At 36.0% G+C, this 25,573-nt stretch overlaps 1 protein-coding gene across 1 annotated transcript in view; it reads right to left on the reverse strand.

Annotated features, from left to right (window-relative positions):
- The window catches only part of LOC149787446 (furin-like protease kpc-1), a 157,032-nt gene that overhangs the window by 4,134 nt on the left and 127,325 nt on the right, over positions 1–25,573 (reverse strand). The window contains exons 11-13 of the mRNA XM_089978063.1: positions 22,677–22,788; positions 9,266–9,603; positions 3,985–4,050 (exon numbers count right to left, since the gene is read on the reverse strand). Coding sequence (XP_089834189.1) covers positions 3,985–4,050; positions 9,266–9,603; positions 22,677–22,788 — 516 coding nt within the window. The remainder of the gene's footprint in view (positions 1–3,984; positions 4,051–9,265; positions 9,604–22,676; positions 22,789–25,573) is intronic.

Raw genomic sequence — 25,573 nt, forward strand, 5'->3', positions numbered from 1 at the left:
ATGCCTTGGATGTGTCCGGACTCGGCACTTCGCTGGATCCCTTCACACAGTTGTTGCCAGTACTCGTTCGCACACTGTCTAGCAATGCGTTGGGTGTTACTTCGGGCACTTCTGAGAGCAGCAAGCGTCCGTTCATTAGGGCATTTTTTGTAAGCTATGAAGGCTTTTCGTTTCTCCTCGATTTGTGGTTCCATCCTTGATAGGTGTGCATTGAACCAGTCCTGGCTGGGTCGTTCCTTCTTGCCAAACGTTGACATAGCTGTACTGTAGATGGCACCCTTCATGGCGTTCCACTTGGCTGTAGCGTCATACTCAGGCAGGTCCTGGAGAGCCTTGTTCAGGGCAGACACATACTCCTCCACCTTGGCAGGGACTGACATCTGTGCAGTGTTTATGCGAGGACATCCTTTTGGTTTTGTGCGGTGTAGCACATGTGGCTGTAGTCGCACTCTGCTGCTCACAAGGGCATGGTCGGAGTCACAGTCTGCACTGTGGTAGGTTCTGGTGGAGAGGACGCTGTTAAGGGCAGAGCGCCTGGTGATGACCAAGTCGAGTTGGTGCCAGTGATGAGATCTGGGGTGTTTCCATGACACTTTGTGTTGTGGCTTACACTTGAAGAAGGTGTTTGTGATGCACAGGCCATGGTAGGTGCATAGCTCCAGCAGTCTCTGGCCGTTTTCATTGGTCTTTCCAGTGCCATGATATCCGAGGCAGGTAGGCCAGGACTCGTGGTCCGCACCTACTCTGGCATTAAAGTCGCCGAGGAGGAATAGTGGTTCATTTTTGGGGCATCCTTTGATCTGTTCGTCCAGCTGCCCATAGAACTGATCCTTCACGTCTTCTGATGACGTGAGGGTTGGGGCGTAGACACTGATGATGTTGACAGGACCTGAAGTAGTGGTGAGGCGGATGGACAAGAGACGCTCAGTGCCCCCTGTTGGAGGTTCAACCGAGGCCAGGAGATTGTTTTTGATGGCAAAGCCCACTCCGTGCTGACGGGGCTCCTCAGGTTCTCGACCCTTCCAGAAGAAGGTGTAGTTTTCCTCTCTGAGGGAGCCACTAGAGGCGAGCCTGGTTTCCTGGAGGGCAGCTATGCTGATATTTAGTCTGGTGAGTTCTCTATCGATGATGGCCGTCTTTCTGGTGTCGTCCACTTCTCTGAGGTCGTCGGAGATGCCTGTACACATGGTGCGCACATTCCAGCTTGCAAATCGAAGAGCTGGAGTCTTCTTTATTGGTTTCTTGTTTCTTTTGTTTGGTGTGGAATTACCATCTGCTTGTCATGCTGAACAACACACTGAGCTCCAGACACCCACTGGAGCAGGCAGACGATGGCGGGTCAACACCTTATTGACCGGGGGCTGCCCGGCTTGAGGCGGGCGATAGTTGGCCAGTGGGACACGATGATCCCTCCCACCGTCAAAGCTGACCCGTGGCGCCCCTTCCCTACGCCAATCGGGTGGGACTTATAACCCGTAAACTGTCAGCTTCCGTGTTGTTTCCTCACTCAGTAGCGAGACTGGAGTGTCCTTTCCAGGGCGCAAGCCTGGGCATGGAATATGGAGATCCTGGGCTGCCCAGACGTCAGGATCCCCCTCTCGTCCTTGCTGGTGGGGTCCAAAGGAATGCTGAGCATGACATTTGGCACCAGTTTGGATGCAGGAGCTGCCGGAAGGAGGTCGTAGTCGACCCCCAGCCGCCTTAGGGGCTCCACTCCTGATTTTCTGTCTGGGTTTACTCCCGTAGCCTTTCCTTCTCCCGAAGATATCCACAAGGCAGTGGAGCCATAATCCAATGGATGGGACTTGGTTGGTTTTGAATCAGAGTTTCCTTCTCCTAGATGAACTGCCTGACAAGGCTAACGAACTTCATCTGCCCGGGTTTGGGGTCAGAGTTTCCCTTCTCTTAGACTGGTTGCCTGCCAGGGCTAATGAGCCCAGTCTGCCCACCCAGTTATACCGCCGGGTACTCGGTCGCGCCACACAGCAGGCTCTGTTAAAACAGGGGGCACCGCGTGAAGGTGCTGCTGTGGACACAATAGTGTAGGAGAGGCCATATGCAAGTAACCTCCTGCCCCGCAGAGCGAGACAGTGGTCCTGCGGCGATCACTACACCTGGGAAGGAGAGGCTATGAGAGACGCTTCACTTTCCTTTGGCAAGCGGGACTACAGGCCCAGGCCACGTACCCCCGCGCGGATCACGATTTCAAACAAATGGAAATATTTATACAGCTCTTCAAGAGAGCATCTGGATGCCAACCCTATTATATAACCTATCAATTTATACAGCTACGTTCTGTATGAAACCGTTGAAACTAAGACTAAAGATAGATGCCATTTTAATGTATCTTTTATCTCCCTGACATTTAGAATAAACAAATAGGGGAAACATCTGCAGAGCAGAAATATTTGCTAACTCCTTAAGTTGATGTATACTATTTAAGGGATATAATATAATAGTTGTTTTCATAATGTACAAGCTTTACTGCCGGACTTGGGCGTGCCATAAACACATGAGTTTTGTTCAGTCGTTTTCGTTGTGTACATTTAGTTTTGGTTTGGCTATGACCTCAATTTGTAAATTACATAGCCGATAAGAAACATAAAGATGCAATTGGCTAATATTACAAGCAATACCTTTCCCTAATTATATAAAGTTCATGGTCTTGCCGTGATTGTATTATTTCCATATCATGTTCCATTTGTTTGAAATCGTGATCCGCGCGAGTGCAGTCTGTATTATTCTCATCTATTTCTTCCAATTCGTTTTGTTCGATATGCTGTTAAATAGAATAATCAATTCAGACTTGATTGTATGTCATCTACTTTGTGAAACAAACTGTCTCATATATCCCTGTGTGGGTTTAATTCCATTGACAGTAATTTTAAAGCTTATTCTATTGTTAATTGTCAGATTCAGCCGGGGTCTTATCTACATTGTTACACATATCTGTATCAATCCTTTATTGTTTTAACAGCGAATTTTTTGCAGTTTTGAATATATTAAATTCATTCATTGTTTTGGGTGTTAGCCTCTAAAATATTTTCTCAGATTCAATATTCCCCCTGTTGAATGAAAATGATATAGACACTGTTTATGCATCGAAACTAATTATGCTTTGAAAAAAACTGATTCTCATTAATTATAACTTTTTGACTGTCATAAAATGTCAGCAAGTGTTTCTACAATCTATTGTCTCCAATGGAATGTCACAGGATGTCACTATTCAAATGATACTAATTGTTACCGAAAGCAACTAAATGTCAATAATTTAATGTCAGATAATATCGTTAATCAAATGCCACATAATGTCATGTTAGGTGCATGACGTCAGAGCCGTCTGTGTGCATAGCGCAATCCTTCGTTGTCACCAGGCACACATCTTCGCTATTAAGTTTCCGATATGTTAACCCTATCTAAACTTTGGCTGATCGAACAGATATTTCTGTGCTTCGAGTATATGAATTTCATTGGATGCGGCGGAAAGCCACAGCATCCAATCTAATTAACTTGTTCAAATTTGAACAATGTTCCCACATGATCGAGACAAGAGGAGTACACAATTTGAATGGACTCATAAAAAAGCAATTTTCCATTGCCGGTCCGTGTTTGTAGAAATACCTTTCACTCAAATAAAACCTTTAATGGTTTTTCTCTGGTATGTAGCTACACTTTCGATGTTAAAGTTACAAAGTATCCTTTTAAAGTCAATTGCCTCACCTTTTTCAGCTGATATACAGTGTACCGCAGTATACACAGTATTGGTTAGTTGGCATTACATACTAAGGGAGGCAACTCATGAAATCCAATAGATTTCGTTAAGACAAAGTACTAAAATACCTGCTCGGTCCGCCAAAGTGTAGATGGAGTTATCATATCGGAACCATGGATAGTGAAGATGCCGGACACGGAGTGCCTATATACTAAAAGCCCACCTTCGGCGACAAAATCTGGTCAAGCTAGTACGATTTAAAATAATCATACCTTTTTTATCTTCATTTACCGAAGTCCCATAAAGAACAAGCTCTACAGAATAGACAGTCAATTCAGCTGAAATTAAAAATGAAGTTGGGATTACAAAGAACATGTTAGTGTTAAATATTAAACGACTATATGTTTATTTTCCGAAACGACTATCTTCTTAATTTTACTATAGAAGGAAAAGGTTTAATAAGGGACGATTTTGTCCCCAAGATATAGTTATGCATATCCACTATTTGTCTACTGCACCAAATGTACACATGATGTAACGAAACCGTATGAAATTAACAATTAATTTTCGTCCTAGGTAGGTCTGTTCCATCAATAACTCAAAATATTGCATGATTTTTGCATTTTCGAAGCCTTCAAAAACTAACCACTCCGTCGGTAACACGTTTTGATATTACACCCCAAGACCATCTAACACATATACATATTTTATGTATGCTATTGTTTGCGCTCATCTCTAACAAACAGAAAAAAGAAGACAAGCTTCTTTCGATCACTCGTTATATGTACGTAGCGATATAGACTTACTTCACGTTATCACCGTAATTACATTTTATTTTCCTTTAAACAAATATGAGGATCAAATGTCGACTGCAACTATTATTGGAGATTGTATTTCTTCTTTCTGTTGTTGATAGCATTTTGTGGCATTCATTAGCGGAAATCATAATCAATCTTAACAATTGGATGAGAATAGCTGGATATAGAGGTGGCACCTGAAAGAAGGTCTACAGAAACAACATATATAAGGAGCCAAGAATTCACCCGTATTTTGTCAATACTATAATCATTTTCAAGTTCCGTTCATTATATATATATATATATATATATATATATATATATATATATATATATATATATATATATATATATATATATATATATATATATATATTCAAACAACTGACAACGAACAGTGTCACTGAATTGTATAAATCCTTTTATTTATTAAATACATGTACTCGGGTTTCGATTTTTGTATGCAACGATACCCGAGGGTGATTTATGTATATTTTACAAAGTCTTCGAAATAGCGAGTTCGGTTAATCCTATGACGCACATGCGAAGTGATTTCTATGGGAAGAATCAAATACTTTCAGCGCATATACGATGTATTGCGACATTGTTTGTGTATAAATACTTCACCGTAGGTCAAGTGTTTTACATTGCGGAACGTCTTGTCAGTGAGAGGTCTACTTTAAGGAGTTGCGTATCTTTAGCTATAGCGGTATGTGAGTTGTTAATTTCTTGTGTATAAGTTATAACTATTGTACCACCACGTTTATTTTTGTTTATATTCTATGTAGCTTCGGCTTACGTAGTATCATGCAAATATATTCTATTCTTGTTTGTGACTAAGCAAGATTTATATTAGCAATACATACAATTGCATTTTTAAGAAACGTTTAGTACCGCAGGGGAACGTTGCCAGGCATGGATTTAGATGCATTTTCAGCTGAACAGAGTCATCGGAGTCGCAGCTGTATAGCTGACCAGATTGACCAGAGTTATCGGAGTGATCGGAGTCAACTTGGTACCAGCTGCAGAGCTAACCATAGAAGGTGGCCAATACAGCTGTGAAGCTGAACCACAGCAGCCGTAGAGCTGATTAAACAGTGTTGCTGATCGAGAAGCAGGTGATCGGGCGTTGATAACCGAGATAGGTGGGCGCTGATTGCTTGACGACCAACCTGGAATACTGACTGCTTGCTTGACCAGTGTGAATGGTAGCCAAGTGTGCTGGTGACGGAGTGTGTAACTCCATACATGTAATCTCTTGGCTGTGGGCTTATCTTTTGGGTTTTTAATACCCAATGTGTTTTTGGGACTGTAAAGATATTTTGTACATCTGTCCCTTTGTTTTCATCATTTTCGCTATTTTAGTGTCAGAATACATTTCTACACTATGAGTAAAATACTAGCTTACTATTTGAAGAAAACACATCAGTTTTTCGTTGTGAAATCACTTTGAATCATTCACCCTTGTCCTTGTACTGTGTAAGGTCATTTATTTTCATTTTTTAGTTCGTGCGGATTATGATAATTCATCCAATATTTGGATATTATACGCACGTATTAATCATAATGCTTTTGTCATTCAAGTCATTCGTCATTAATCAGTGTATTTGTATCACCCTCAAAAGTGTTCTGTTGTAAATCCGAAATCCCACCCGGTTTTCTTGTTACAAACAGTGCAATACTAGTATCTAACTAACCTGAACGCTTTCGACTCTTAACGAGCCTTTTTCAAAGGCAAATACAAATCATATACAAGACAAACAAATTAAATAGAAAAGCCATTGTATTTGCAAAACTTTACATGGCTGATGTTTTATGTAGATTTATGTAGGCGCAAATTATATCCCAGATATTTCATTGTTATAGTAGCAATTACACGATATTAAGCACATTTGGAGAATTATTTAAAAGAAAATATGTCGGCTGCAAAAGATAATTTTATTTGTGCATGGCTGTCTTTTTCTAGTCTTCTTTGTTTAAAACGCTTGGTTTCAATGTATCCAGTAAGATTCCTTTTCTTTTCCATGTTTCGGAACTCCAGTTGGGGTCATGAGCAATAAGTGTTATATCACTGAAAGTGTGGCCGGGGGAGGAGAAGTGTTCTGCGATCGGGCTTCTGTACAGCTTCTTTGTCATCCAATCCGATCTATGAAGGTTCATCATTTTGTGTAGATTTTCAGTTTCTATGACATATTGATTGCTACATATTTTACTTGTATAAATTACATTCTCTGTTTTGCACCTTTTGTTTGGACCATGTATATTTAGTTTTTCGCCAGTCACTGAGCTGGAAAATGCCCTAGTCACTATGCTATTTTGTCTGGTTTTGCACCTTTTATCGCCACAGGGGTCAGATTGACTAGGGTGGTCTTGATTAGTGATTGATGTTAGCTTCGCCCTGACTAGATTGTCGTTGAGGTTGTTTGGTCTCCGGTAGTCTACTACAGGATTGTTCGGGAGGATTAACTTTAGTACGTCCGACGATACCACGATGGGCCAGTGTTTCCCGATGATTTTAACTACTTTGGGGTTGTCTGGATGGTAGGTCAGAATAAATGGTATCCTATCAGACTTTTCCTTCTTTCCATATTTTAGTAGGTCATCGCGGTTTGTTTGTTTAGTCCTTTGGGTTGCATCCGCAAGCCGGTCTTTTTCGTAACCTCGGTAAATTAAATGTTTAGATAGCTATTCAGACCGTTTTAGGAATGTTTCATCGTCGGAGCAAATTCTGCGTATCGTCAGGCATGTTTAAAATTGGAATTACTTTTCAACGTGTTAAATAAAGCCGGTCAAAAAGATGGAAAGTCGAAACAAATAATTCCAATGGTGCATTAATTGGATGAGAAACAAAACTCGTAGCGCACTGGTAGAACTCATAATGTACGAGAAAGCAAGCCGAAATCAACTGTGTGGAGTATTTGTGACAAAGTATCAATACACCCTCATAAAAAGTAATGGATGCAATACTTAATTCAAACATTCCCAAATCGAAATTATAAAATTACATCCATCGTTAATCAGAGTCTCCATCAGATGGAAAGTAAACACAATGAGCACACTAAATATCAATAGAGTTATCACAAGAAGGCTCTGGGATTTAATGAACAGAGCATAAAACGAAGACATGTCTGTAGGGATCACGATAAGGATTTGTATTTAGGATTTTTAGAGATCTCACGTTACACTTGAGAAAAAGTATTACACAAAAAACAAATAAGTAGAAAAGTTATGTTTGGATCTATAAACGTTCTGCTAGATTTATCATAATGACTCGTAATGATACCTGAAGACAGATGACTCGTAATGATACCTGAAGACTAGAATATATTACTTGGTATCACATAACGCAGCCTTTAAACAGAAATTCAACAGTTCAACATTCATTACTATTATATCGTCTGCATATACTTAACACTGGTTTAGGTTCTCCAAAACCCACATGTGTCGGTTTATATTCTCAGCGCCAATTATCAATTATATAATTGTTTTTTCCATTTACCTATTTCCAGTCATGATTTGGCGGAACTTAGCGGAATGTTAAAGTTATAACAGATTATGCTGATTTTTAAAAATCTATATTATTATTTGTTGGAAGAAAATCTTAATCATTGGGTACTGGTACTGAGCATTCCGACAAATACTTTCATCGTCGATAATAAATGTGAAACCTATATATGGAGTATTCTAACTCTGGTACACTTGTTTATGCCAATATGATATTCGGCATACAGCTGTTGCCGAAAAAACAGACTTTTACGGTCACATTTTAAAGTGTGTAGGTCAAATATGTTCAGTGGCTTGTAAATAAAATACTTTACTTTCTCTGCTGTAGATTGTTATCCGTCCAATATTTATGCAATGTATTTATCAACTCATGTGTTAAACTGATATCCAGGACTAGTAAATGTGCAATACTTGTCAATTGTTTTCTTTTCTAAATCTGAACACTTAAATGTTTGCTTTGTTCATGTAGCATTATGAGTAAATTCATCGAGTATAGTCAAATATGGTCTGTATAATTATTTTAGATGTAGATATGTCTCAATAATCTGAAATAATAGCGTGCTCTTACATCGCGTATAAAGATAAACCTTCACTCGAATATTTACGCAATAATGAAAATATTATCTCATTCATAGCAGGGAAATTTCTTAGCAGAGGCTCTATTGTCTGGAAAATTTTGTAAAGATATTTGTATGGAATGGTGTGGCTGGGTATTTTTGGTAAATTGTTTTTGGTTTCGTGTTGCCTGTAAAAATGTTATTGTTGGGAAAAGGGTAGAAAGTGTTTGCAGGATAAATGCAGAGAGAAATACTATTAAACGCAAAACTTTAGATTCGAAAGACATATTTAATATTATTATTGAAAAGAGGTGCTTTGAACTCATTGTTTGTCGACTGTTGATGGTATATTTTGATAATACCTCCAATGACAGAAACAAATGCTATTGAAGAAAACATAATTCAGAAGGCAAATTATATTGCGATTCAGTACGTACTTTCTATGCTTCTCGGCATATTTTAGGTATATGAACTTCTATTAACACAGAATATTGGGCATAATTTCATGTGACCATATTAATATATATTCTTTCATTGTTAGATATTTAAACACACACAAACCCCAACAAATTTGATTAAAAAGAGAGACTTAAACACGACTGGGTTCATCATTTCCCGTCTTCATCCATCCATCCAAGTATTTAATCATAAATATATACATGAAGTTTGCAAAGAAAAAGTTATATTCTACATACGTTCAACTCTGGAAGAAGTGCCATCTATCTCCATCACCAGCTCCCATGTACCTTCGGGATTCTCGTCCCAAAATTGGGCCGACATTAATGTCCATGTGATACGTTCTTTCTTGATTTTCGTGATCGATTTATTATGCGTTCCTGTCATCAGGGTTGAATTTGTTTCCATAGGAGACCTCAGGACAATGTTTAGCTGATAAGGAAAGTCTGTTTCGAAGTCAATTTTGACTTCAACATGTTCAACCTTTGATACCTCGTTTTTTGATTTCTTGCACCCGTCACTTTTTACTTGTGTGGCAATTTTGATGGAGCGGATAGTCAGCAAATTTGGTTCGGAACTAGTACCAAAAGTATAAAAATCATAATCATGATAATTCATAGACGTCTGCAGAATAAAAAGAGAATGAGTAATTTTAAGTGACTTACTGATATCTTTTACTGGCATTATTTGTAGAGTTTTCATAACATCCAATGAAAATAGTAACATGTTGGCTTGGCAGAAACTTGGTATGGAAAACATATGGGATTTAATATTGTGATGTGACGTTTAGGCACTTTGTTGTTGGACAATGTTCGGAAGTAACGTTTAGGTCCGTCTTTTGTTGGACAATATTATGAGGTAATGTGTTTAGACACGTATTTTGTTAGACAGTATTGTTATGTATACTTAATTTATATTTGATTTAATTTAATTGTTTTTAAGTTTTAAAATCTTTTTATTTTTAATTTCGTTATATGTCAAAGTAATGTAATTTTGTTTACTAGGAATTCGATATTTTCCAGAAAATTAGTTTGGCTTGATTGTTAGTTGTCAACACCGAACTTTGTATCTTATGCTGACCTAGTTCCTGACCTTGATAGAAAATCTAGTAAAAAATTTTTTTAAAAAAATCATTTTCAATGTGTGAATGATAATAGTGAAATCGAGGATGTACTTGACTACGTGCCATTATACTTGTAGATACCTTCTAAACCATTCTAGAATGTGATCACTTGACCCTCATCCGGGAATCTGTTTTGCGTCTCAAGTTACTGTATAATCTTTGTTTATAGAGAAATTAAGCAGTGGCTTTTACACTGGAAAGTGTGTGTTTGTGACCAGTTGGAGTTATATTATAAATATTATTCAAATTATTTAGATTAAAAAAAAATATTCTTTTATCTGGAATAATTGGAGTGATCATACAGAATTATTGGACAAAGACATTTATTTAAATTTTATTCGGAAATTCAAACACCGGAATAATATTGTCTGTGAAATAACAAAGAAACGTAGACGCTACAGCACCATAAAAGCTGCAGTAAACGTCATCGCCTTCCATTTTAGATTTTTCGTCGGGAAACAAACTTGAATTCATTAGAACATTTCATTATTAAGACTTCTAAAATTTAATTCGTGGATTATTGTTGGATTAATTTTGTATTTGATTCTTAAAACCGTAAGTTCATGTTTTTTATTTTTTACAGTGTATTTCCAGGGAAATAAATAATTAGTTATATTTTTAAGGCATTTTGTTTTCACTTTCTTTTGTTACTGTTTATTTGAGTTTAAATACGTAACATAAGAATTGGGGCCTCATCCGTGGATTTTTTAATTTTTGTTAAATATGTCAGAAAGTTGTTATTTTTTTTAAATTTGAATTTCTTATGTTTTTGACATCTGTAGTGAAATCGACAAGGTTATTCTAAAATTTCATCAAAGTGGATATCTTTCTTTCAAGTCCTACCCAGGACCCATTAGACCTTTTCAGAAAAGATGAACTAATTCAACTTGACAAAAAATATGATCTTTCTTTGGTAAAGGCTACTTTAAAGAAGCATGAAATAAAAAAAAATTGTGGTCCAGTACTTGGTCGAAAAGAATGTGCTTTGGTTTCGATCAGTAAGTCTGTATCAGACTCCGACATAAAAATAAAGGAATTATAATTAAAATACAAGATGGAATTGGAGTTGAGGAAACTGGAACTTCAGAAAGATAAAGAAGAAAAACAAATGCAGCTGCAATTGGAGAAACAGAAAGAACATATGAAATTGGAAAAAGAGAAAGAACACATGCTATTATACAAAGAATAAAAACAGATACAAATGCAATTAGATAAGGAAGAAAAAGAAAGACAAATGCAGTTACAAGAAAAACAAATGCAGTTACAAGAAAAACAAATGCAGTTACAACTTGAGAAAGAGGAGAGAGAGACAGAAAAGAGAAAGAAAAGCAAATGCAATGACAAAAAGAACAAATGCAAAATGAGGAAAGAAAGAAAGACAGGGAATATCAATTTAGAAAAAAGAAATGGAGCTGGCAAGTGAAAAGCACATTCCCACTTCAAATACAAATTTAAGTTTCGATATTGCAAAGAATATTAGGTTAGTGCCCCCTTTCAGAGAAAAAGATGCAGACAAATATTTTCCTTATTTTGAAAAAGTTGCTGAAAATTTGAAATGGCGAAAGGGGAACTGGGCTCAATTATTACAATGTGTACTTACTTGTAAAGCTAGTGATATTTACCGTTGACTGTCAGTTCACCAAAGTGGTGACTATGATGTGGCTAAGGAATGCATCTTAAGGGCTTATGAGTTAGTCCTTGAAGCTTATCGGCAAAAATTCAGAAACTATAAAAAAGAAGCTGGACAAACTCATGTCGAATTAACTACAGAAAAAAGAGGAACTATTTGATTGTTGGTTCTTATCCAAGAGAAAGTTGAACAAAAATATGAAAGTCTCAGATAACTTGTATTACTTGAAGATTTCAAAAACTGTGACCATAGTGACATTAAGAATTATCTTCACGAGCATAAGATCGAAACCTTAGAAAATGCTGCTCGTGCTGCTGATGAGTATTCTTTAACTCATAAAGTTCCTTTTGTAAATAAGACTTCCACTCAACAGTCTTCTGGAATAAAAGTATTTCAGCATAATCCAAGCCCTTCTAAATCTCAAACTGTCACTTCTAAAAATCAAGCTGCAGATAAAGCTTGACCAAAAGTCCTTGTATCTTCCTACGTGCACCTATTGTTAGATGAAAAGACACGTTATTTCTGAGTGCTACAAATTGGACAATAGGCACCAGAATCAAGACAGACCTATTCCAAATGTTCTTATTTCTAAGAGATCAAGGTCACGGTCATGCATTGAAAGCAATACATTTGTTCGGTCTAATAAACCCCAGTCTGATTTTATTATGGAAAATTATGAACCATTCATATAAAAGGGTTCTATATCACTCTTGGGTTATTCGGCCAATCCCATTATTTTTAAAATTTTAAGGGACACTGGAGTTTCTCAGAGACTTTTTTGGTCAGGTACTTTGCCTTTTTCTGTGAAGTCTTCTTCTAATGAGAGTGTTCTTATTCAGGGAGTAGAGTGCGGCTTTGTTACTGTTCCTCTTCATTGTGTAAATTTGTCATCAGACTTAGTCTCAGGACCCGTGACAGTCTGCACAGTGTTTGTTTTACCAGTTAAGGGCATTGATTTATTACTAGGCAACGACCTAGCTGGAGACAAGGTTGTGGTTAATCAACTTGTAACTGACAAGCCTTGTGTGGATCAGAAAGTCGATCCAGTTGAAAACGAATTCCTGATTTATTTCAGCTTGTGCAGTTGCCAGATCTATGGCAAAGAAAGCTCTTGAGAATGATGTTAGGGAAAGTATTCCTTTAGCTGATACATGTATTGGTCAGGCTTTTGATGAGGTCACCTTAGCTCCTTGATTGGATCAATCAGAAGGTACTGATCTCAGTGATCCTCTTTTAACGACTCATTCTCTTTATTCTAATCAAGGTGACAAACGACAATCACTTGTCGTTGAACCGGATAAACATCCTGAGATCTCCTGTCTGTTTCAAAAGGCCATTAGTGAAACTGAAGCCCCTGAAGTTCCTGTTTGTTATTTCATTAAAAATGGAACTCTTATGAGAAAATGGAGACTTATCGAGGTACATACTGGTGACGAGTGGTCAGTGAACTATCAAATTGAAGTTCTAAAACCTTACAGACGGGAAATATTTAGTCTGGTCCATGAAACTCCTTTGGCTGGTAATGTAAGGACTAATAAGACTTACCACAATATCTTGACTTACTTATATTGACAAAACTCAAAAGTGATGTTGGTAAATACTGTATATCTTATCATGCTTGTCAAATTGTCGGATACATAAGGCTCATCTATAACCTATTCCTGCATTTGACGAACCATTTAGTATTATATATAGTAGCTTGTGTTGGTCCCTTACCCAGTACTAAGACAGGTAAATAATACTTGTTGACCATTATGTTTGCATCAACAAGGTTTCCAGAGGCGATTCCGTTGAGGAATATTCTATCTAAAGCCATAGTAAAAACTTTGATAAAGTTTTTTTTTTACTCAGTTTGGCCTTCCCAAATCTGTCCAATCGGGATAAGGGTCAAATTTTAGGTCTGGAACTTTCCAGCCTATTATGTTTGGATTTGGCATGCAGCAATTCAAGTCAAAAGTAACATAATGGTTTGATAGAACTACAATGGATAGAACTTTTGAGTCTGGTATCAGGGGTCTGCCTCTCTTGCTCGTTCTTCAAAGTTTTCTTCAGATTAGGTATTACGGACCTGACAAAGTTAAGAAGAAAAGAATGAGTTAAATTATAATATTGGTGCTCCTGGGATCACGATAAATTATGGGAGTACCAGTATATTGGAAGAGATAGCCAGGTTAAACACGCAATTAATTTAGTTGTACCTGTCCCACTCAGTGAAGATTTAAGGAAGGAATATCATAGGATTATACTGATATTGGAGTGAATGCAGAAATTATGAAAGATCTGGATCAGAAACTTTCACATTTGCAAGTACAAGAAAGAAATGAACTTAAACAGTTGTTATTTGAATATGAGCTCTTATTTCCAGATGTTCCTACAAGAACGAACAAAATTTTCCATGACGTTGAAATTATAAATTCCAAACCTGTGAAACATCACCCGTACAGGACGAACCCTCTAAAACAGGAATACTTGAAAAAAGAAATTAAGTATTTGCTGGAGAATGATTTTATAGATCCTAGTAAAAGTGACTGGAGTTCACCATGCATGCTTGTTCCGAAACCAGATAAAACGTTCCGTATTTGCACTGATTATAGGAAGGTGAATAGTGTGACAAAAAAGATTCATTTCCATTACCAAGAATCAATGACTGTGTTGACAAGATAGGAAATGCCAAATATGTTACCAAATTTGACCTTCTGAAGGATTTTGACAAATTCCACTAATGGAAAGATCAAAGGAAATTTTGGCATTCTTGACTCCAGATGGACTTTATCAATATAAAGTAATACCGTTTGGGATAAAAGGGTCTCCAAGTACATTTCAACGTCTCATGATAATGATTACCTCTGGTCTAGACAACTGTGATGCTTACATCGATGATATCATCATCTACAATGACAACTTCAAAGAACGTTTAGCAACAATTCGGAAATTTTTTGTCACACTCACCGATGCAAGATTGATAATCAATTTATCCAAAAGTGAGTTCTGCCTTGCTAGTGTGACTTATCTAGGACATATCGTGGGACATGGACAAGTTAAACCAATATATTCTAAGGTCAAAGCTATCTCTGAATTCCCTGTGCCTGTTAATAAAAAGTAACGGATGCGATTTTTTGGTATGGCTGGATACTATCGGAAATTTTGTTCCAAATTTTCTATAACTGTTGAACCCCTGACAAATTTATTGAGTAAGAAAACAAGTTCCTTTGGACTGAAAAATGACAAGAGGCTTTGATAAGTTAAAAGCCATACTTAAAAGTGCACCAGTTCTTACAGCTCTAAATTTCAGCCAATCATTTAAATTGTTGATGCAAGTGATGTTGGGGTTGGAGCAGTTCTGATTCAAGAAGACGAAAATGGTATTGATCATCGAATGTGCTAATTTTCTAAGAAATTAAATAAGCACCAAAGAAATTATTCAGCAATCGAGAAGGAATGTTTGGCTTTGATATTGGCATTACACCATTTTGATGTTTACATTAGTTCAGCTCCTTCTTCGATTATTGTGTTTAGTGACCACAACCCCCTTATTTTCATCGGCAAGATGAAAAATCAAAGACTACTAAGGTAGGGTTTGTTGTTACAGGAATATGATATTGACATCAGGCACATCAAGGGGAAAGATAATTTAATAGCAGATGCACTTTCCCGTGTATAACAATGTATTATTTCATGTAAACTTTATATAACTTATAAGAGTTCTTTTTAACCTCACGTATAATTAATCAATGGTAAAAAGAAAGCTTTATCATATAAATTTTTCTTTTTCTTTATGGGGCAAAGTGTTTTGTATATTTGATTTAATTTATATTTGATTTAATTTAATTGTTTGTAAGTTTTAAAATATTTTTATTTTTAATTTCATTATATGTCAAATTAATGTCATTTTGTTTACTAGGAATTTGATATTTTCCAGAAAATTAGTGTGACCTGATTTTTAGTTGTAAACACCGAACTTTGTATTTTATGCTGACCTAGTTCCTGGCCTTGATTAAGAACCAGATAAACAACTGTTTAAAATTCTCTTTTTAATGTGTGAATGATAATAGTGAAATCGAGAATGTACTGGACTACGTGCCATTAGACTTGTAGATACCTTCTAAACCATTCTAGATTGTGATCTGTTTTGCATCTCAAGTTACCGTATAATCTTTGTTTATAGATAAATTAGACAGTTCGGCTTTTACACTGGAAAGTGTGTCTTCGTGACCAGTTTGGAATTATATTTTCATTTGTATTCAAATTATTTGGATTCAAAAAGATAATTATTTTACCTGGAAATAATCGAGTGCTCATGCAGAACTCTTGGACAAAGACATTTAATTTTTATTCGGAAATTCAAACAACGAAATATTATTGTCTCTGAAATAACAAAGAACTGTAGACGCTACAGCGCCATAAACGCTACAGTATATATCATCGCCTTCCATTTTAGATATTTCGTCGGGACTCAAACTTGAATTCCTTAGAACATTTCATTATTAAGACTTCTAAAATTTAATTCGTGGATTATTGTTGGATTAATTTTGGATTTGATTCTTAAAACCGTTAAGTTCAATTTTTTTATATTTTCTACAGTCTTTTTCCAGGGCAATAAATCGTTTGTTAAATTTTTCAAAGCTTGTTATTTATACGCTTTCTTTTGTTATTGTTTATTAGAGCCTAAACACGTAAAATAAGAGTATTTTTAGGAGATGTTTAGACACATATTTTGTTGGATAATATGTCCCGACTTCAGTTTAGCTAAACATCTAATATATTCTTCCCTCTAACTGTAATTTTTAATATCATTCTTATTATCTGATTGGCAACAACAAATGTTTCAATCCAAATACAATAATGTCAAATGAAGTCAATAATGTATACATACAGACACATACTGAAAATGACAAGCAATACAAAAACGAAATGTAGAGTCGTGTATCAAAATAATTATCTGAAACTAATTGTCAAGTAGTGATAATAACTATAGACATGCTGTCATCCCATTCGACATCTTTTTTTAGCCTGGCCACCCAGCGAAATTGGAAAGACAAAATAGGGCCAGCAGAAACAGGAAGATGTGAAACGAAAATGAGGTGCTCCAAATGCTGCGACTCTACAACGCGCTGTAAGATATGACTAACGTAAATCAGATTAAAAAAGAAAACATATTTAAGGTTAACGGACGTAAAATTTATAGCAGTTAAGAAGAATGATGCTAGATCAATTTCTATAGCATATTAGCCTTGCTCCATTTTTGACGTCATACATAGTATAACGTCATAAGAAGAAAGATGTCAATACTATCTTAAGGGATAAGACCAAAATATATCCGTCTGATTTAACCATTTCATTGTGGCGTAGACGTCATAATTCATTTTGACGTTAGGTTTTGACGTCATAACTATAGGTTACTTCATTTGTATGGGAAAATATGAACGAGATTTTGGGATGGAAATTCTGCACGACCTTGGAAATGAAGTATTTCCTTCCAACAAATCGAGTTCATATTTTCCCATACAAATGCAGTAACCTTTCTATTATATGCTCATTTTCTTATTCTACCTAAGGCTTAATTATCTTAACAAAAATACTATAACGAAACAAAGTAAGTGAATGTATGTCGTATTCCAAACTAAATACACAAGCGCAGATTCATCATTACACAACAACATTATTAATGCACATATAACTATGCCCAGATAAATTTGAACTTGGTCGCGCCAGACATAACTTTTGAAAGAAAATGGCGTTTTTGGTCTACTTAAAATTGAAATCTGGAGTCATATTGTGAATGAATGCGCATTGCAACAACTTTTCCATTTGGTCTGGAATGAATGGATTTTGGTATTTATGTTGACTCTGCTAAATTTTGTGATTATGGACTGGATTTATCTGTGCCAATTCTACTTAAAGTACTATTGATTGAGCGGCGAGGGTGGCGTCTTGACTCATCTGCATGTGTGTCTCTGTTCTGTCATTGAACATTTGGAATCATAATGTGGAAAAAATATAAACTCTTTCAATTGTAATTGTTAAAAAGACGCTATGGAATATCATGTTCATTTCATTTTGAGAGCAGTAAGGAGGATGTTATTGCATTCTGAGTGTAGTCGAAATTACAATACAATTCTGAAATGTGTAATCAAGCTTTAGAACCCATGACATAGCTTATGTAATTCGGATTTGCAGAACTAAGAAAGTACATTTTGAGAAATTCAGGATGTAAAATTGTAAGTATATTTTCTGCCATTCTTAATACCAGCTAATGTTTATGCCGTGTCACTTGTATGCTCTTTGTAGGGACCCCAGTAATGTTATGACCTGTATGGCGTCTGTCGCTAGCTTAAATCAGAAACATTGTATTAAAAAAGTTAATGCGAAATATTGCAAAGCAGCTGGTATGTGGCAGTCTACGAAAAAGCCTCTTTAGTTCATTTTGAAACAAATTTAATCAACCAAAACGTAAAGCGTCTACTACATGAATGTACATGATTTGTTTACAAAGCAGTTCCCAATACACTATGCTACTATTGGGCACATGTGTTGTGCTCGTGCGAACAATATAAATGTCTTCAATATCGTAAAATACTGAACGATTCTGACGCTTTCAACTCTTAATGAGTTATTTTCAAAGGCAAATTCAAAACAAAAAGACAAACAAATCAAACAGAAAATCCATTGTGTTTGCAAAACTTTACATGTCCGTTTCTACAGGACTTAAATCTTTAAATTTAGTATGTTTCAACTAGTTTATTTCAACTTGTTGCGGATGCTGGAAAATATTCTTATTGACCTAGAAATCGATGAGCCACAATGACATCTGTTGTTTTAAATAAATTTACGTAAACGCAAATTATATCCAGGATATTTCATTGTTACAGTAGTAATTATATGATGTTAAGCGAATTTAGAGAATTATTTAAAAGAAAATATGTCGGCTGCAAAAGAAAATTTTATTTGTTTATGGCTGTCTTTTTCTAGTCTTCTTGGTTTAATCCGCTTGGTTTCAATGTTCCTAGGCGGCGTATCCAGTAAGATTTCTTTTCTTTCTTGGTTGCGGAACTCCAGTTTGGGTTGTGAGCAATTGCAATAAGTGTTATATCACTGAAAGTGTGGCCAGGGGAGGAGAAGTGGTCTGCGAGCGAGCTTCTGTACAACTTCGTTTTCATCCAGTCAGATCTATGAAGGTTTATCCTTTTGTGTAGCTTTTCGGTCTCTCTAACATACTGGATGCTACAGATCTTACATGTCATGAGATAAATTACATTCTCTGTTTTGCAGGTTTTGTTTGGACAATGTATGTTTAGTTTTTCTCTAGTCACTATGCTAGCAAATGTCCTGGTCTATATCATGTGTTGACATGTTTTGCACCTTTTATAGCCACAGGGGCCAGATTGACTAGGGTGGACATGATTAGTGATTGGCATTAGCTTCGGCCTGACTAGGATGTCGTTGAGGTTTTTGGTCTCTGGTAGTCTACTACAGGTTTGTTCAGGAGGATTAATTTTAGTATATCCGACGATTCCACGATGGGCCAGTGTTTCTCGATGATGCTAACTACTTTGGGGTTGTCTGGATGGTAGGTCAGAATAAATGGTATCCTATCAGACGTTTCCTACTTTCCATTTTTTTAGTAGATCATCGCGGCTTGTTTGTTTAGCCCATTGGACTGCCTCCGTAATCAGGTCTTTGTCGTGGGGCCCCGAGTGGCCGAGTGGTCTAAAGCGCTCTTCGTTACGGATCACTGCCATCTCACCTCTGTCTGCGGCGGTTCGAGTCTAAGATTCAGCCAATGTGTGCATGTGAGAAAGCTTGCCAGTAGCTTCTCGTGGGTCGGTGGTTCTTTCCGGGGTTTTCCGGGTTCTTCCTCCACCATTAATACTGGCCGCCATGTATAGCCTATCGTGCTGAAAAATGGCGTTAAACCCCACAACAACAACAAGGTCTTTGTCGTAGTCTCGGTAAATTAAATGTTTTGATAGCTCTTCAGACCTTTCTAGAAATGTTTCATCGTCGGAGCCAATTCTGCGTATCGTCAGTGCCTGGCCATATGGGATGTTCCTAATACAGTGTTTTGGATGACAGCTGGTTGGGAGTAGATACTGGTGTTTGTCAGTTGGTTCCGAGTAGATGTCTGTATGGAGTTTGTTTTCTACCAGTTTGGTTGTTGTGTCCAGGAAAACGTTGTTTGAGTTGGAGACTTCTGCCGTGAGTTTTATTGAAGGATGGAAGTTGTTTTCCTTTGATATGAAATCATCCAGACTTTCTCTTCCATGTTGCCACTTCATTTCTATATCATCGATAAAGTTTACCACTGGTATGGTGTAGTTCAAGAGAGAGAGAGAGAGAGAGAGCGAGAGAGAGAGAATACATATATATTCTCATTTTACACATATTTAGCCATTTAGGCAACCTTGAACCAGGATTACCTGTTCGAGTTTTGTTCACTGAGCAATGAAGCTACCCTGATTACTGTTCATGCTGGTTGTTCTATTGTATGACAAGTGGTAAGTATCTTTTTGACTGGTTACTTTGCTACTTGTCTGCATAAACAACATAATATGAACAGCATATTAGTGGTGGTCATTCCATTGGAGCTTCTGAAGGGTGCTAGTCATGGCACTGCATTAAGAAAAGTGCCTGATATTTATTTTGCTTGAAGGAAAATGTGACTTTACCTTTGTCCATATGATTTATATGTACTCTGCATGTTTCTCTGGAATACATGTTGATGTATTTTAGTACATTTTAATAGGTTATGAACCTACATATTCTTTTATGAGCCTATCGTTCTGTTCATACGCGTGTCTGTCTGTCTGTCTGCTCTCTACTTTTGCTCTAAACACTGACTGTTGTTTAGATTTAATTGATCCACTATCTCTCTAGATGGATAATCAATAAATAAATGGTGTAGTAAGTTATTCGTATTGAATGTATTGTAAACAGAATCAATGTATAGATGCAGACCAATACTGCACTGATGACGGTATTATTTATTGTTGTAGTAAATGTATTACTATTGTATTTGTAGGGTGTAACAAAGCAGGAAAAATGCATCAATCTCTACTTATCAGCCTCAATGCACAATAAAACCGAATAATAACAAGCACTGGAATTGTATCATCTATTCAGTGAGTAGAAGGAAAGTGCTTTAACACACACACACACACACACACACACACACACATATATATATATATATATATATATATATATATATATATATATATATATATATATATATATACACACACACACACACACAGATAAATTGATAGAGAGATAAATATATAGAGAGATAAAGAGAGATAAATGGATAGAGGGATAGAGAGATAAATGGATATATATATATATATATATATATATATATATATATATATATATATATATATATATATATATAATTGATAGAGATAGATCGATATATATCTTGCTTTCAGGAAATGTAGAAAATAGTTTATTCAGTGCTTTTTGTGACGTCATGAAATACGTTTATCTCTGTGACATAGTAAACAAAAGCACCATAACCAACATGACCAGGAACTGACCTAGATTCCAACTGTAGCGTATGAAAAATAATGACAATACCTTCCCTCCAAAAATGTCAAAATCAAAACAAGTTTACATCTGGTCCTGAAGTAAATTGTTAATTAACGAAGCAGATAAATCATTTTATGAACAATAACATAATATAGTGTTTACTGTTTGTCTAAACCAGGTGTGTTTCCTGGAAGGTATGATTTATGTTATGCTATTTTATTGTTTTATTGGTAAAGCATTATGTGATTGTTGGAAAAAAGAAAGTAGAAAAATATGAAAATTGAAACTAAATTTTGATGGAAACATTACGGTTTTGTATCACTGAGGGGAACGTTCCGGCTCTATTTGAACCTATGAATTTGTTGCTTACGAATGTCATGTAATCTCGTCAAGTTATGTACATGTATCTCCGAAAGAAAATGTAACCCGTATATAATTAACCTAATGTGGATAGGATTTTGTATCTTAGCCTTTACACTCCAGTTGTTTTCAACTTTTTTTTCAAAATGGAAACAACTTGCTACATAACGGTAACACTATTGACAACTTATTTTCTCTTCAGAGAAAAACGTTAATAATGCAATCTTCCCAGCCACGACATATATGTTGTCTCCGTATTCCGTAACTGTTATTTTGTTTCTTCCACAAACTGGTATCTATGCAATTTATATTAAGACAGTTGGATCAGGCCCATACATCTTCAAACCGTGAGGCTATCGGATCATCAATGACTGAATTAACAAGACGTATTTGAATCCTTGGAAAATATTGGAAAATATACGTAACTATCTATATAGTAAGTAAGCAAGATAGTAATTATACTGAATATGTCTGTTTGTCTGCCTGCAAGTAATACGTCAGGGAGTTTTTTTTTCCCCAACTGTCTACAAAAGAGTTGAAGTGCTCCAGAAAACATATATGCCAGGAAGGTGTTATTTTTAAATACTGAATCAAAGAAAGCATACATGAGAAAAGAAATCGTTATGTACAAAACCTCTACACAAGCTCTACATGCAATTTGAAAGTTTGAATACGGTTGCTATCGAAAATAGCACGGTTCAAAGTAGCTGCACCCGAATATGTATGTGTGTATGTATGCATGTATATATGCATGCATGCATGCATGCATGCATGCATGCATGTATGTATGTATGTATGTATGTATGTATGTATGTATGTATGTGTGTATGTATGTATGTATGTAAGTAAGCAGTTATTGTTTTTCATGAAAACTTTCTTGTGTAACTAGATTAATATTTATAAACTATTAGTTTTTCGTTTCTACAGTTATCGCTGATAGTTTTGATGTCAAATCAAATGCCATTTTCTAAGTAGCACTTTGTACAATTGTAAATTGATACATACTTACATTACAGCATTAGTTACTGTGCAAATGTGCAAAGCATCAACTGGCTTCCAAGTCTGTGCTGTCCTTACCATTTCAGAGGCGTTGATCAAACCAAACCCAAACCAATCGTTAACTAAAAGAAGCAATGCCATTTGAAAAAATATTGGACAGCTGATATTTGTCAGAAAAAGGAACACAAATCGTTTTCGCATCAATTAATTTTGTAGTTCATACAATTTTCAAATGCAAAGTATTTCAAATCTGAAAAACTTTAGAGAATTTGAGAAATTGTTTTGAAAAAGACAACAAATATTCTAAACCTTTGTGAGACTTAGCAGAACTATTTGGATACAGAAACAAGGTTATTTTGTATAAATATTGATATTGTCATAGAATTAATAATATTAATATTAATATTAATAGTATTATTAATGTTAATAGTAGTAGTAACAATAATGATAAAAGTAACAATACAATAATAGTAGGCGCATTATTTTTAATAATCATAATAATCATACTAATAATAATCGTATAGCTAAGAGAGAGAGAGAGAGAGAGAGAGACAGAGAGACAGACAGACAGACAGGAGATCTATAATGGTTTTGTAGCAATCCCTGATGATGTAACAACCACTAAAATGCCACAAGTCCTGTTGCGTTAAGGATTAGTATGCTAGGACATGAACACTGCAAGACAGAAATTGAACGTATGCCTTATAACAAGGCTTTGAGGGCTGGTTATTAGTATATGCAGTTTTCTTTGTGTCAAATTCAGCCAAACTTACTGCCTACTTCAGATCTGTAAATCCACATGGTAATATGCAAGTACTAACAGCGCTTCAAAGACCTGCAAGATGCCATATAAGCTTTTCTCCGCTGGATATTTTCATTCTCTGAGCGATAAGACGCATTATCGGTTTGTTTGTTTGTTTGTTTGTTTGTTTTTTAACGGCGCATCAGCACTTTTAGGCTATTTAGCGCCAAACAAAGTGTTAATTGTATAATCTTTTAAAACTTATAAAAGGTTCTATATCGACCAGCGATATAAAAGAAGAAATGGTTGAAATTAAAAACGGTAAGATGGTAACGGTGCAAAATAAAGCTTCCCGATCAACGGGAGATGTAAAAAAGATGAATAGGTATTAAAATGGGACGGTATATATATTGCATAAAACTGCACAAGGTGCGCATTATCGGTAATACGGTAGTAGCTATGAATTTCCTTCCATATGTCCTTCGATTTTCCTTTTAGACCTCGTTCAAAATTTTAAAAATAGTTTCCGGCATGAAAGAAACGTTATGTTGCGTGTGGGGGTGGGGTGCGTTGCATTTAATTTGAGGAGCCACATGTCAACAATTTATAGCTTTAACCTGAATAATGCATATGGAAAATTATAAGTGAAGATATTTTATATTTTTTCACTCAAAAATTCACATATTAAAAATATGCCATTGAGAGAAATGAGATTTCCCATCATGCTATGCGACGCTTAAATATATTTTCATAACAGAGCTGTACTAGCCACGAGAAAAATGATGACAGTGTCACACTGGAACCTACAATTAGCATGGAGATCGATTTTTGGGCTTTAACATTTCCACTTTTTTCCATGATTTGTCCCTTGGAGATACATATGTCATGCTGGTGTTAGATCAACTTTGCTGTTGTAGTTGGAAACGATCATATCTTGTACTATAATGTGGAAAGTGTAATATACTGCATGCAAATGTGGTCATCCCAAACTTTCTCTTCTCTTAAAGAGCTGGCATGATAAGTATTCGTCAGTACGATTTAAGTACAGGTGAACTTACGAAAGTGACAATTTTCGAGGGTGAGCTTTATTTTAAATGCTTTGACTAGGAGCAAGATTCATGTATAACAAAGAGCATTTTCTTTTTGCTGCGTCAGTGGTGGATTCATTTCATCTTGTGACAACAACAAAAAATACCCCTACCCCTACCCCAAAAACATGCACATTAACTCGCGCTTTCGTCACTAGTTCAAATGTCGCGTATGTTCTGCTGCATGGTGATATATATAGGATATTAACACAGGTAAAGAAAATACTATGTTATATTATTGACAGAAGGAGTAACAAATATAAAATCATTCAACAAATTTCGCACATTCATATATTTTATTACAGGTCAGAAATGTATCGTTAGACTTTCATATCTTGAACTGTCAAGTTTTGCATCATGCCAGCATGCCATATATTAATTCCAAATGGTGTTATCTTGTTTGCAAGCAGAAATAGTGCAGCATTCCATGGGTCTAAAAGCAACTAGGTTACGTTCATCTAAAGACCGAGCGAAATTTAGCAATGTCAAACCAAGATGTGAGTTGGCTTGAGGTCAATATTTCACCTAATCCCAAGGACTATAAGACGACATTTTTTGCCAAGTGAACGACTTTTAAACGAGCTGACACTACATATAATATTCCTATAATTAAACTAAGGACCACACATTCACGATAATCGGACTAAACTAAGGACCACACATTCAGCATAATCGGATTTCACACTTGAATGGATTTTCCTGCTTCACCTGCATACATTTTGTAAGTGAGCAATTCTAAACAGTAGATCGATATTTTATGCCATGTACTATACAAAACGACGCTAAAACCGAATACACAAAATTTGGGAGTTATTCCTATCCCCAATAATTAAACACCTATACAAGAGACCATACCAAATATTCCTTATATTAATAAAACAAACAGGGATCATTTTACGAAATTAATCAGTGCTACTATAAAGAATTGTGAACACGGGTCATCATGAATGATACCTGCATGTAAAAATTGGCAAATTAGTCGGATTTAAAATTGTCATCCCAACACGGATTCCGAATAATTAAACAAGTAATCGCTAAAATCTAACAGAGCTATATATGGAGACATAAATCATACCC

This window comes from Sinohyriopsis cumingii, chromosome 12, assembly GCF_028554795.1.
Source record: "Sinohyriopsis cumingii isolate HCF-2022 chromosome 12, ASM2855479v2, whole genome shotgun sequence".
Taxonomy (NCBI): domain Eukaryota; kingdom Metazoa; phylum Mollusca; class Bivalvia; order Unionida; family Unionidae; genus Sinohyriopsis; species Sinohyriopsis cumingii.